This window comes from Microcaecilia unicolor, chromosome 8 (assembly GCF_901765095.1).
Source record: "Microcaecilia unicolor chromosome 8, aMicUni1.1, whole genome shotgun sequence".
NCBI classification, from domain to species: domain Eukaryota; kingdom Metazoa; phylum Chordata; class Amphibia; order Gymnophiona; family Siphonopidae; genus Microcaecilia; species Microcaecilia unicolor.
Genome location: NC_044038.1, coordinates 132,174,610 through 132,188,089, shown reverse-complemented (window position 1 = coordinate 132,188,089; position 13,480 = coordinate 132,174,610). Strand labels below are relative to the sequence as shown.

The following is a 13,480-nucleotide window of genomic DNA, read 5'->3' as shown; positions in this document are numbered from 1 at the left end:
TCCAACCCCACCCACATTTGCTCAGTCTTTTATACTCTCTTGGCTGTATTCAAATTTAGATCATCTAGGCCTCAGTCCAGGCTCAAAGCTGTGTCCTGCTTTTCCAGCAAGCTTCCAGCCATACTAGCCATTACATTATTGACCTGACCAAGGTTTCTATATGGCCTGAGCTCTAAGGCTCAGCCCTCCACCATTCCGGTGGGGGGCTCCTGGCTGCTCTTGGTCGTCATGATCCTCACCTGCCCGCCCTCAGCTTCCCACAACAGCCCTCCTTTCCTTCCTGCCACCCTGCCTTTAAAACTTTTATTTTACCTCAAGTTGCAGCGGCGGCAGTAATAGTGAAAGCAGCAGGCTCGGCTCGCCTCCAGCCTTCCCTTCCCTCTCAGTGTCCCACCCTCCTCTGACGTAATTTCTTGTTTCCGCGAGGGCGGGACACTGAGAGGGAAGGGAAGGCTGGAGGCAAGCCGAGCAGGCAGGGCAGAGAGAGCTGCGGTCCCATGCATCTTCTATGGGTTATTTATTAGTGTGGGTCGGCACAGCTGCAAGAGAAGAGAGTACATAAGTAATGCCACTCTGGGAAAAGACCAAGGGTCCATCGAGCCCAGCATCCTGTCCACGACAGCGGCCAATCCAGGCCAAGGGCACCTGGCAAGCTGTTGTGGGAGGAAATTGGTGCTGCTTGACATCTGTACACGAAAGGGGAGAGAGAAAGAAATTTGATAATATGGGATGGGTGGGGAGGGAGAGAGAAACACGGTAAGAGTGAATGGAAAGAGAGAGGCAATGGATACACAGATGTTGGGGGGGTCTGGGCCCCCGAAGACCCCTGTGGCTACTTCCCTAAGGACAGAGACAGCACAGACACACTACCCCACTGTAGGACAAGGACAGCACAGACACACTGCCCCACTGTAGGACAGAGACAGCCCATTGGGCGTCTCAGTGTTTACCACCAGCTGATTTTTACCGTGAGCTAAAAATAGTAAGTGCCTTATTATACAGTTACCCCCATGCATCTGTTTGCATATTTTATAAAATGCATGCATACATTATAACTGCTCTTGCTCCACCCAAACAATAGTCCTGGGAATGCCTACATAATCCCCCTAATTCCCCCCAACTCAAAATTTTAGGAGTATCATTTAATAGTCAACTTACACCAGAGCCACAGATATCTTTGGTTAAACAATCCACTCTTAATGATAAAGATGCATAGAATCAGAAAGAGTTACGCCTCTGTTAAAATCTCTACACTGGCTCCCTATTGTGGCACGAATAGAGTTTAAGGTCTGCACCTTGGCTTATAGAATACTGTCTGGTCTACCTCCATCTTATTTAAACTGTATTATATTTTCTTCAGAGAAGGAACTCTGTAAATTTGCCAGAAATTATTTTACTATTTTTTTTTCCTAATCCAAAACCCCATCGTTCGAAAAGAGCTTATTATGATAATGTTGGTTATCAAATTGTACATATTTTGAATTCTGTACCGATTGTCATAAGGAAAACAGGTTCTTATCTAGCGTTTAGAAAATCTTTAAAGACCTATCTTTTCAGGAAAAATTTAAACCAAGATATTTAGGGCCACATTCTAAATATGGCACCTGAAAAATCTGCATGGAAAACATTTCCGCCTAAGCGCATTCTATAAAGAAAGTTGGTCACAGTCCAGGCCTGATGGTTTTAGAAGACATTACAGTGATATAAAAGGCCAGATTCTAACCAAGTAGTTATGTTTTTAATAGCCAAGATGCAATAGGGATTAAAATAATGGGCCTTTGTTTTAGCCTAATTTGTCTCATACTGTTCTAATTGCTTTGTAATGTATAACTCATATTCTCTCTTTAAGATATGATGACAAAAATGGGCACTTTGCAATATTTGTCATCCAGCTGATCAACTCTGGAACTCTCCTGTTACAGCAAGACCAGAAAGTGTGAGTATAGAAGTGCCAACATTAGTGTCTCTAAAAGGACTTCCAGTTTTACCAGGCCCAGCCCAATGTCACCATGAAATGTTAATCCAGTCTGATTTTTAAACCTTTATTCTGGAGAAAAGAGCCACATTAGAGATTGTTCACAACCAGGGGCGTAGCCAGACTTCGGCGGGAGGGGCATCCAGAGCCCAAGCTGAGGGGGCACATTTTAGCCCCCACCCCGGCACTGCCGACCCCCCCCCCGGCATTTTTGACCCCCCCCCCCCCGCCCCGCCACCACCTTTGACACCCCACCCCCCGGCGCCAACCCTTTCGATCCTCCCCTTTCCTCTGCTGCCACCATCGGGTACCTTTGCTGGTGGGGGTCCCAAACCCCTGCCAACTGAAGTCCGCTTCTCCGGCGCGACTGCGTTGCTGATGTCAGACAAACAGAAGCAGATCAGTAACATGGCTGTACCGGAGAAGAGGACTTCGGCTGGCAGGGGTTGGGGACCCCCCCCGCCAGCAAAGGTACCCGACGGTGGTGGCGGGGGAGGGTTGGCAGCGGGGGGGGGGGGGCCCAGGGCCATATCTACAGAGGCCCATGCCCCCCGTGGCCCCACGTAGCTACGCCCCTGTTCACAACTACCACTGTCTGTCTTTCTTTATTTGCACAATTTTATGTTTATTTATTTATTTTAAAAATTCATATCTAAAATTCTAGGCTGTTCAAAACATACAAAATATAATCTAAGCATTAAACATAGTGACAATATATTAACATATTTACACAAAATTACAATCATTGAAGGATTCATTAAAGAAAATTATGGCACATTGATAACTCTGTTACAGATCCGTATAGCCTTGTTAAATATAAAAACCTTGAGGTTAGGTTCCAAAAATATATTTCTCAAATTAGGGCTTGTTCAGCAAAATGAAAAAAACAACTTCTCAATATATTCTTCTAAAAAGGCCCCTTTGAACAGATGAGCTTTAAGCTGGTTAAAGCAGTGGTTTTTAATCCAGTCCTCATGGATCACCTGGCCAGTTAAGTTTTCAAGACATCCACAATGACTATGCATGAGATAGATTTGCATGCACTGCGTACTTGGTATGCAGATCTCTCTACTGCATATTCATTATGGATATCCTGAAAACTCGAATGGCCAGGATGGTCCCTGAGGACTGGGTTGAAAACCACTGGTTTACAGCTAAAAGCATAACAATGGTTTTTGAGAGCACTTAGATAAATTATTTTATGAAAGTAAAAGGTCTGTCCAGATGAAACACAGTTGTCAGGAGACACTTCTTAAGAAACTGACAACACATCCCTGTCCATAGGTGAAAATCTCTGTGTCAGTCTAGACCAATGATTTCCAAAGTTGCCCTGGGGGAACCCTAGCCAGTCAGGATATCCACAATGAATATTCATGAGATCGATTTGTATACAGTCTCATTGATATGCAAATTTATCTCCTGCATATTCATTGTGGATATCCTGAAAACCTGACTGTCTGGGGTTCTCCCAGGACAGGTTTGGGAACCTCTGGTCTAAGCCCTTGTGTCTGGATCCTGTCCTCATCTACAGAGCAGTGCAGTCTCTCACTGCTTAATTGGGGCACACCTTTTTATAGAATCACATTCCCATGTATTTGTTCCCTGAAAAAAAAAACCCAAACAATGCATTTTCCTCTTTTTTAACGGTGTTGTAAGATCCTAATATCACATTATGTTCTTTCTGGATTTTCCTCTTTTTTAACCGTGTTGTAAGATCCTAATATCACATTATGTTCTTTCTAGATACGTTCGTCTTGCAGTTTTGCCCTGTTCCGAGAGCACAACTTGCTTGTTCCGGACAAGATCCATGGACCCTATGGACAATCTTGTTTATAATGAAATTTTTTGGGTTCCCATATCACATGCTGCTTTGCGTCAAAAGACACTACGAGTGGACATTTGCACTGTGAATTCCTCCCATCATGAAGAATGCCTGGTTAGGAAGATTATTTTGCTTCATTTTCTTAACTCCAAAACAGCCAGAAATGTGCTTTTCACATTTCCTTCTTACTAGGAGAATGTAACAAGAGTTGTCACAAGCAAAGAATGCATTGCTGTGATTTCTGCTACATTCCTTTTGCTACTTTCGATCAAAGTGTTTTGTGAAATGTAAAAAACCTTTAGATTCACAATGGAAAATGCTCACTGTATAAACGCAGAGTACGAAGACATAACCCCCCCCCCCCCCCCCCCCCCGCCCCAACATTCAAAACTATTTAACCGGCTCCTGGACGGTTAATTAGTGTTTGACCACAGATATTCAGTGGGAGATTTAATTTATTCAATTTATTTTAATTCTGGCATTTATAATCCGCTTAACCACCAAGTTTCATTTCCACCACCTGAAAACGGTAATGGAATTCAAACATGAGTGGGATAAACACAAAGGAACCCTGTTTAGATGGAATGGATCCATGGAATCTTAGTGGAGATTGGAAGGAAACGCCAGTAATTGGGAAGCTAAACCAGTGTTGGGCAGACTTCTACGGTCTATGCTCTAATCATGACTGAATAGATAGGGATGGGCTGGAGTGTAAATTTTAAGGGGCTTTGACATTACCTTCAGAACATTTAGTACAAGAACAGTGCTAGGCAGACTTCTACGGTCTGTGCCCTGAGAAGGACTGGAACAAATCAAACTCGGGTATACATATAAAGTATCGCATACAATGTAAAATGAGTTTATCTTGTTGGGCAGACTGGATGGACCGTTCAGGTCTTTATCTGCCGTCATTTACAATGTTACTATGTTAAGGTGTCCATTGCGAGCTTTGGTTTTGTTGTGTTGCAGAGTGTAGGCATTTATTTTGGGTCGGTGGGGTATGCCTTTTTCAACAGGTTGGTTTTTTGTGATTTCCTGAAGTTTAGGTAGTTGTAGGTTGTTTTCACAGCTTTTGGCAGTGCGTTCCTTAGTTGTGTGCTTATATAGGAGAAGCTGGATGCATAGGTTGCGTTGTATTTAAGTCCTTTGGAGTTTGGGTAGTGGAGGTTTAGGTATGTTCGAGATGATCCGGTTATGTTTCTGTTTGGTAGGTCTATGAGGTCTGTCATGTATCCTGGGACTTTGCCATAGATAATTTTGTGGACCAGGGTGCAGATTTTGAAGGCAATACGTGCTTTGATTGGAAGCTAGAGCAGTTTTTCTCGGAGGGTTTGGCACTTTTGAATTGCGTTTTACCAAATATCAGCCTGGCTGCAGTGTTTTGAGTGGTCTGGAGTTTCTTTGTGAGTTGTTCTTTACATCCCGCATAGATTCCGTTGCAGTAGTCTGCATGGCTTAGTACCATTGATTGTATTAGGTTGAAACGAAATATTTCCCTCGGAAAGAAAGGTTTTTCGCGTTTAAGTTTCCACATTGAGTGGAACATTTTCTTTGTTGTGGAGTTCCTTTGGCTCTCGAGTGTGAGGTTGCAGTCGATTGTAATGCAGAATATTTTCAGATTATCTGAAATAGGGAGGGTGTGGTCTGGGGTGTTTATGGTTGTGGGTTTGTACGTATTGTGTTGAGATGAGAGGATGAGGCAGTGTGTTTTTTCAGTGTTCAGTTTCAGTTGAAAAGAGTTTGCCCATGAGTCCATGATGTTCAAACCGAGCTTGATTTCATTGGTGATTTCTGTCAGATCATGTCTGAAGGGAATGTATATTGTGACATAGTCTGCGCAGATGAATGGGTTGAGGCCTTGCTTGGATAAGTACTTGGCCAGTGGGATCATCATTATGTTGAAAAGTATTGGTGATAGTGGTGATCCTTGAGGTACTCCGCAGTCTGCTTTCCACGGTGGTGATATGTTTGAATTTGAGTTCACTTGGTATGTTCTGGTGGTTAGAAAGCCCTTGATCCAGCTAAGTATATTTCCAACAATCCCGAAGTAGTCTAAGAGTCTTAGTAGTATATTGTGGTTTACCATGTCGAATGCGCTCGACATATCGAATTGGAAGAGAAGTATGCTTTTACCTGTAGCTATTTCCTGCTTGAATTTGGCCAGGAGAGTGACTAGCACAGTTTCGGTGCTATGGAGGGGGCAAAATCCCAATTGTGATTCATGTAGTATTGGGAGCTTGTCCATGTAGTCAGTAAGTCACCATGCTGTCCATCAATTTGACTGCTCGTGGGATAGATGCTACTGGGCGGTAGTTGGCGAGTTTGTTTTTTTCTTGGTATCCTTTGGGATTGGGGTGAGTAGGATGTTGCCATATTCCTCAGGGAAGAGACCTTGTTGAAGCATGTAGTTTAGGTGGGATGTGAGGTCTGTTATGAAGCGGTCAGGGGCGGATTTTAGTAGGTAGCTGGATGAAGTTTTCGGTATCAGTATTGTCCTTAGGTAGTGTGTTGCGTAGGTTTGTAATTGTTTCATTGAAGTATTTAGCGAGTTTGTCTGCAGATGGAATATCTGTATTGGTTGCAGTGACCGCTGTAGTGTCTAGTAGTTTGTTCACAAGTTGGTATAGTTTCTTCGTGTCTTTGTAGTCAGGCCCTATTTTAATTTTATAGTATGTCCTATTGGTTTGTCTTATTGTGTATTTGTATTTTCTTTGTATCTGTTTCCATGCATTGAGTATGTGTTCATCTTTTATTTTTTTTCCATGCTCGTTCGAGTTTCCTGGATTGTGTTTTTAATTTTTTCAGTTCATCGTTGAACCAAGGTATAGAGTTATGCCTACGTGAGGTTCTTGTTCGTAAGGGCGCTATTTCGTCTAGTATGCTTCTGCATCTTTTATCCCATTCTGTGACATAGTGTGTGGAGTCCGTTTCTGCTGTCCATTCGTTATTGTATATCTGTAGCCAGAATGTTTCCGAGTCTATTTGGCCTCTGGTGCTGTAGGTTGTTTGTTCTTGTGTGTGGTATGAGCCCTTCTTCCGCCAATTTAGTGTTAGGTTTAGTTTGTAGTGATCGGTCCATGGTGTTTCTGTCCATTTAATATCTGTTATTATTAGGTTCTGGTCTGTTGGCAGTTTGTGTGAGATGAGGTCGAGTGTATGCTCTTTGACATAGGTTGCTTGCATTTGTGGCCATTTGAGGTCCCATGAGTGGGCCTTCTAGGTGAAGGTTGATGTCTCCTAGTATTAGTATATTGGCGTTGGTCACACATGTGTTTGAGATGAAATCAGTGAAGATGGTCTAGCCTTTGTTCCAGTTACCTAGTGGTATATAAAACAGGACACACAGTTCAGGTGATCAAGCAGGGTTTTGGTGTGGATTCTGATTGAGGCAATTTCAAGTTGGGGTGTTATGGACTCGGCAGTGGTATCGATGGTAAACTGGGATTGATAGATTAATGCTATGCCTCTGCCTCTCTTTTACTTTCTGGTCCAGTGAGCGATTTTATATCCTGGGGGCAAAGATCTAGGATTATGGGGTCCTTTTGATCATGGATCCAGGTTTCATTAATGAAAAGTAGATCAAGGTTTTCTGACGTGATCCTGAATGTTACTATTGTTGTTTTGTTTACTACGGATCTGGCGTTGATGTAGCCCATTTGAATTTTTTGGTATGGGTCAGCTATGTTTGGTCTTATGTGGATATTTGTTAGTTGTTGTTTCTTTGTTATTGTGGGTTTGTTTTGGGGGTTCTTTCCCTTCTGTTGGGGTTGTCCACATGTTGATGTTCTTCCTTTGTTTTGGTTATTGTCGGTTTGATGAGGCGGGGTGTATCTGGTCAGTCTTTGGGGATTATGAAGTATGGGGATGGTGTTACTTTCTGTGAGTGGGGTGGTTAGTGTTATGTGGATCAGTGATAAGGAGTAAATTACTAGAAGTAATTTGATGGTATTCATTTTGGTAATACTTCAGTTTGGGCTCCTGGTAGGCCGCGTTCGATGGGGTGTGTGATAGGACTTGGATCTTTGGGGTTTTTTTTTTTAGATAAATATAGATAATTTACTCACAATCGGGTGAATTAGGAGTGTTGCCCCAAGGCGCAGCGTCTCCGTGACGCTGAGAGCTTCAGTTTGTTCCGGGCATCAAAGGACTCACTTTCCCGGGGTCCTGGCTTCCCTGAGGTTGCGTTGTTCCTCTCTTTAGCATAAGGATCTCTTTGGAGAGTGTGTTCATAACAGTAGCATGTGGGTTCACCCTGTCCCACTCAATTCAGCATGAGTCCAAAATTCAGAATCTTTCCATCAGTCTTCCCTTGCAGGCACATGCTGTCTGGGTGCAGGGAGCCGGCGAAGCCGATGCTTTGTGATTTGCACCAGCCCCTTTGGATGAGGTTCTCTTTTCCACCTGGGGAGATTTGCCCCTTGCAGCATTTCTCCTCCTATGCCAGTAATGACTTTTCACAATCACTGCTGGAAATGAAGAGCTAGCCTTTTTGTAGCTGGACATTTAGAAGCGTTGCCCCAGGGCGCTGAGTCTCTGCACTTCTGGGAATAGGAGCTGGGGAAGGAGGCAACAGCCTCGGGCCGCGCATCTGATCCCGGGCAGGCTGCATCCAGAGTTCATCGCCGCATTGCCTCCGATCTTCTTGCCATCACTGCCGCTCTGATTACTCAGGCAAGAGGTGCCGCCGACCGGGCTCTCGGTGGTTCCATCTGCCTCCCCTGGAGCGCCCATGCGTCCTCCCAGACTCCACTTCCTGATGCGGCCACGCTGGATCCGGCGCTTTGCTCCCACCGCCCTCCCGAGTCGGCAGACGAGTTGTTAGGTGGCAGAGTCGGGTGCATAGTCGCACGACCGTGTGGTCCCAGGTGTGGGGGGCTCGGTTGCCTCCCATTGCGCTGGGTGGGAAGAAGGGCGGGCGGAAGACAGGCTGGACACGCAAGCACCATCGCGCAGGCCTCGTATGGTTCCCCCTGGGGAGAGGATCAACTGCCTCTCCCTGCACCGGTGGGAGTGGCGGTTTCGCTTGTCGCCTCCACTCGGGCCTGGCCGCTCTGCTCGCCGTTTGCCGCTCCCCTTCCCGGTACTGCTTCCACTTGAGCCTGGAGAGTACATTGAAGCCCGGAGCTTACATCGAAGCCCAGAGCCTACATGGAAGCGACTTGCTCGGTCACTATCTTGGCAGGTCAACTTCAAGGAGTCCCACTAGCTTTTCTCATCCACATCACTATAATGGCTAAATCGTGCCTGTTTTCACTGATTGGTCTTACACATACTGTATCTGTCATATCAAAGAGAGCAAAAGAATAGGGCCTTGTATTCAGCAGCTGCTATGCAGAGAACACAGATTTTCAACAGTGTTATCCAGAAACTGCCACTGAAAATCTGTACTGACTCCCTGGCATTATTCGGAAAGTGCCGAGGCAGTCTGGGGACGAAGCCAAGATGAAGCTGGATGTTACTCGGCACTAGTACCAGTTAGAACAGCAAAACAGCTCTCCTGACGTGGCCACATGGTTATCCAGGCACTGTCGCTGAATATTGGCAGTACCCGTAGAACTTCTGGCAGTCAGTGTCAGGATACACAGTGCCACCACAGAAATGTTTATGTTCCTGAGTTGCCCTGTTGATATTTCAGACACCGGCACATGGAAGTCCATTTCACCTGCTCTGAATATCTCGGGTTTAAGTTTAAAACGCCACAGTTGGTGTTTTACCCATGGAGCTTAAATATTGCAGAGGGGGGCGGAGCATAGTTTTTTTTACCTTAGTTTTTATCTGTCAGGCCAATTTCCTCCAGTTTTGAGGGTTTGTAGCCTAATCACTTTACTTTATGTGATGCTTTTAAGGGTGGGAGGAGGTGGGGGCTGCACAGAGCTGCCATGGCCCTCTCAGATTTGAGGCGTGAAGTCTGGCCATTTTCATTATACTTGTCTGCTGGCATAAATGTTTTCTGCTGTTCTCGGCTTCCAGCTTAAGAACAACTGATCTCTTCTTGGTTATGGTGCCTTGAGCCTTCATCTGCAACTTCTTTGTTCCCCCTGAGAAGTGTCTCATGCCAAAATCACATCCTGTGTAACACACCCCTTAATGCTTCCACCTCACCCACTGCTCCACAGCCCCCACCGGGGCTACGGTTAATGGGAAGCCATTTCCTTTGCACCCTGTGTGGGCCACATTGCTCACACAGCTTCCAGGATTGTCCTGTTTCCCCCAGCTTTATAACTGTAGATGTGCATACTGACTGCTCAGAACAAGACAGCAAAAGGTGCGGAAATGATTTTAATGTCTAAATTCTATTTACTGTTACAGGGTGGTGCTCAAATCAGCTTAGCCGAGGTGTGCAGGTCTGCTGAGAATACAACACGTTGGTACAATCTCCTCAACTACAGATATCTGCCAAGCAATACTGTGGAAAAGAAGCAGAGAGACAGCCATTTGGACGTGACTGACCAAGACAGCAGGGTAGGAAAGAACTTTAACCATAAGCATATATAGAAAAGTATAACCTTGAGACACTGCCAGGGAGCAGGAGGCCAAAGCTGGTGTAACCATCAGGCAGACTAAGCGGGCATCTGGGGTCACAGCTTCTGGGGGCAGCAACTCATTTTGGGGGTCATTTTATGAAGAATTTCCACATATAAAGCTTGTTTACATGCAGAAAATGGCTCTTAGAAAATCATGCAGGTGAATATGCAGACTCAAGTATCTGTGCCAACAAAGCATGCACACTTTTACACAGACTGTGCATTGGCAGCTGGGGGGAGGGGCACAGTTTGGTTGGAACAGAGGCAGAGTTGTAATGTATACTCCTACCTTATAGAATTTGTGTGCACACATGGGGGAGGGGTAATTTTATCACAGAATGCCTGTGAGAACTGCAAAAAGGTGCTTATTTTAAAAAGGCAACATAGGTGCCAGTGAGGCATATTTTCAAAGCACTTTGGGAGGCTAAGTTCCATAGGTTTCTATGGAACTTTGGGAGGCTAAGTGCTTTGAAAATGAGCCTCTATGTGCCCTCTACAAGACTCCCAGAACCAGCACCAATAGTACACAGATGCCCACGACAGATATACTCCTCCGGCAAAGATGGAAATGTGGGTGTGTACTTTGAAGTCAGTTCTATAACTGGGCCCTGCCATTTAGGTGCTCTGATAACAACAGAAGCAATGATCCTATTCTATAAGGACACCTACATGTTTTTAAGTGTCCTTGCAGAATACTAGTGTAACCAGCAGTGGTGCCATAGGTAATCAGTGACTCAATGTTTGGGTAAGCTAAAGTGGGGTGGGGCTTTGGTGCAGGGTGGGGCAGAGCAGAGCAAAATTAAAATCTTTGGCATGGAAGGTGTTTATAGGGCACTCCCTTCTTGTTTCTAAAAGGAAGCTGAACAGAAGAGACTAGAAAAAAAAAGCCCTTCTAGCAAAGGAAAAACACTTTAGAGTTCAGTTTTTTCTCTTTTATAATAATGCTAACATTTATTAGAGTAAATAAATGGTTACTATACAAATTCTTTTATCCAAGTATTACAGAAAATTGAATTACTATTTATATCAGTCCAAATTTCAGTATAAGGAAAATATAATCTCTCTCTCTGTGTTTTCCCTTCGGAAGCTGTCAGATTCTGACCTAGTACAGAATGTACCCAGGCTGAATACTGAAGCTTAATTTTGTCCAATCACTTAATGCTTTATATTTTCTCTCTTACTTATCTGGTATTCTTCAACTCTGACCTCTAAGGTCACCTTCACATAATTCTGTTTCTTTGGTATTTTTCTCAAATATTCATCATTTGCCCTTTGTAACCTCTGTCCCTTGAATACCTATCACTCATTGTGGTCCTTCACTGAAAATGTCCCTGTGTTATGTTCAGAACCTGTTTGAAACAAACATAGACTCTTGTTAAGGTTTATAGCCTATTACCAGGGTTAAGCAAGCCTGTCTGTGGTCTGTGAGAAAACCAAGACACAAGCTAGCTAATTGCCCTACTAGATCAGAAAAAGGAATGTTATACAAAGCCGACTGATCTGAAAAACTAAACAGCTCTATAAATAGGGCAGCACCTATGTCAACAGTAGGGCGCTTTTGAACAGAGGAAGGAATGAATCCTTCACTGTATGGCTCTGGTGGATCTGCACTGGCTGTCTAATCCTAGAACCTCTGTTACTGATGGTAATATGCAAGCTGAGTACACTCCAGGAATCATGTGCCAAGAAAAATCAAAACAATGCACCAACATAATGCAACATATTAAACAGAACAACATTTGCGTTACTTTGGAAACATATGCAAGTACTTTGACTCTTTCTTCCCAGTCAAGCCTAGCTCCCTAGACCAGCATCTTCAGGTTGGTCACGTGAACAGTGGTATATACTTGATCATGGTCTTTCTTTATTGTTTCTGGGACATATACCAAGTGGAATGAATGTGACTGTTGAGCAGACTGAATGGTCCATTCAGGTCTTTATCTGCCATCACTTACTGTGGGGCTCATTTTCAAAGCACTTAGACTTACAAAGTTCCATAGGTTACAGCAGTGGCGTAGCTACGTGGGGCCACGGGGGCCTGGGCCCCCGTAGAATTGGCCCTGGCCCTGGACCCCCTGCCGATGAACCTCTCGACTCCCCCTCCCGCTGCCAACCTGCCGTCGCATACCTTTGCTGGCGGGGGATCCCAACCCCTATCAGCTGAGGTCCTCTTCTTCTGGCGCAAGGCTTCATACAATGTGCAGGACATCAGACTCAGAAACTGAACGAAGACTTGCGCCGGAAGAAGAGGACCTCGGCTGGCGGGGGTTGGGGTCCCCCGCCAGCAAAGGTAGGCGGCGGCGGGGGAGGGTTGGCAGTGGGAGGGGGGGTCGAGAGGGTTGTCGGCAGGGGGGGGTCAAAGTTGTTGTTGGTGGTGGTGATGGTGGTGGCGGCGGCGGCGGGGGGATCGACAATAGCAGGGGGTGGAGGTCGGCGGCGCTGGGGGGGCTAAAATGTGCCCCCTTCCGCCGAAGTCTGGCTATGCCCCTGGGTTACAATGTAACTTTGTAAGTCTGAGTGCTTTGAAAATATGCCTTTGTGTTACTATCAGGCTTATTTTCGAAAAGGATCGCCGGTGATCTTCCAACACAAATCGGGAGATCGCCAGCATCTCCTGATCTCGGCCAAATCGGTATTACCGAAAGCCAATTTTGGCTGGCTTCAACTGCTGTTTTGTCGTGGCGATGGCCAACCTTCAAAGGGGCGTGCTAGTAGGGTAGTGAAGGTGGGACGAGGGGCGGGGGCGTGGGTACGAGATGGCTGGCTTCGCCTTATAATGGAAAAAAAGAGGCCGGCTCGAACAAGCATTTTGCCGGCCAGACTTGGTCCATTTATTTTTAGGACCAAGTTTGGAAAAAGCGCCCCAACTGACCAGATGACCACCGGAGGGAAGCGGGGATCACCTCCCCTTATTCCCCCAGTGGTCACCAACCCCCTCCCACCTAAAAACTTTTTTTGCCAGCCTGTATGCCAGCCTGAAATGTCATACCCAGCTCCTTGACAGCAGTATGCAGGTCCCTGGAGCAGTTTTTAGTGGGTGCAGTGCACTTCAGGCAGGTGGACCCAGGCCCATCCCCCCACCCCACCTGTTCCACTGTGGTGGTTAATGTAGAGCCCTCCAAAACCCCCCAAAACCCACTGTACCCACATGTAGGTGCC

At 45.5% G+C, this 13,480-nt stretch overlaps 1 protein-coding gene across 2 annotated transcripts in view; it reads left to right on the top strand.

The window, feature by feature from the left end:
* Window positions 1-13,480, top strand: part of WWC1 (WW and C2 domain containing 1) — a 439,489-nt gene that overhangs the window by 367,839 nt on the left and 58,170 nt on the right. For both annotated transcript variants that reach the window (XM_030211705.1, XM_030211704.1), the window contains exons 14-16: window positions 1,850-1,936; window positions 3,719-3,911; window positions 10,107-10,259. In XM_030211705.1, the coding sequence (XP_030067565.1) occupies window positions 1,850-1,936; window positions 3,719-3,911; window positions 10,107-10,259 (433 nt within the window). The remainder of the gene's footprint in view (window positions 1-1,849; window positions 1,937-3,718; window positions 3,912-10,106; window positions 10,260-13,480) is intronic.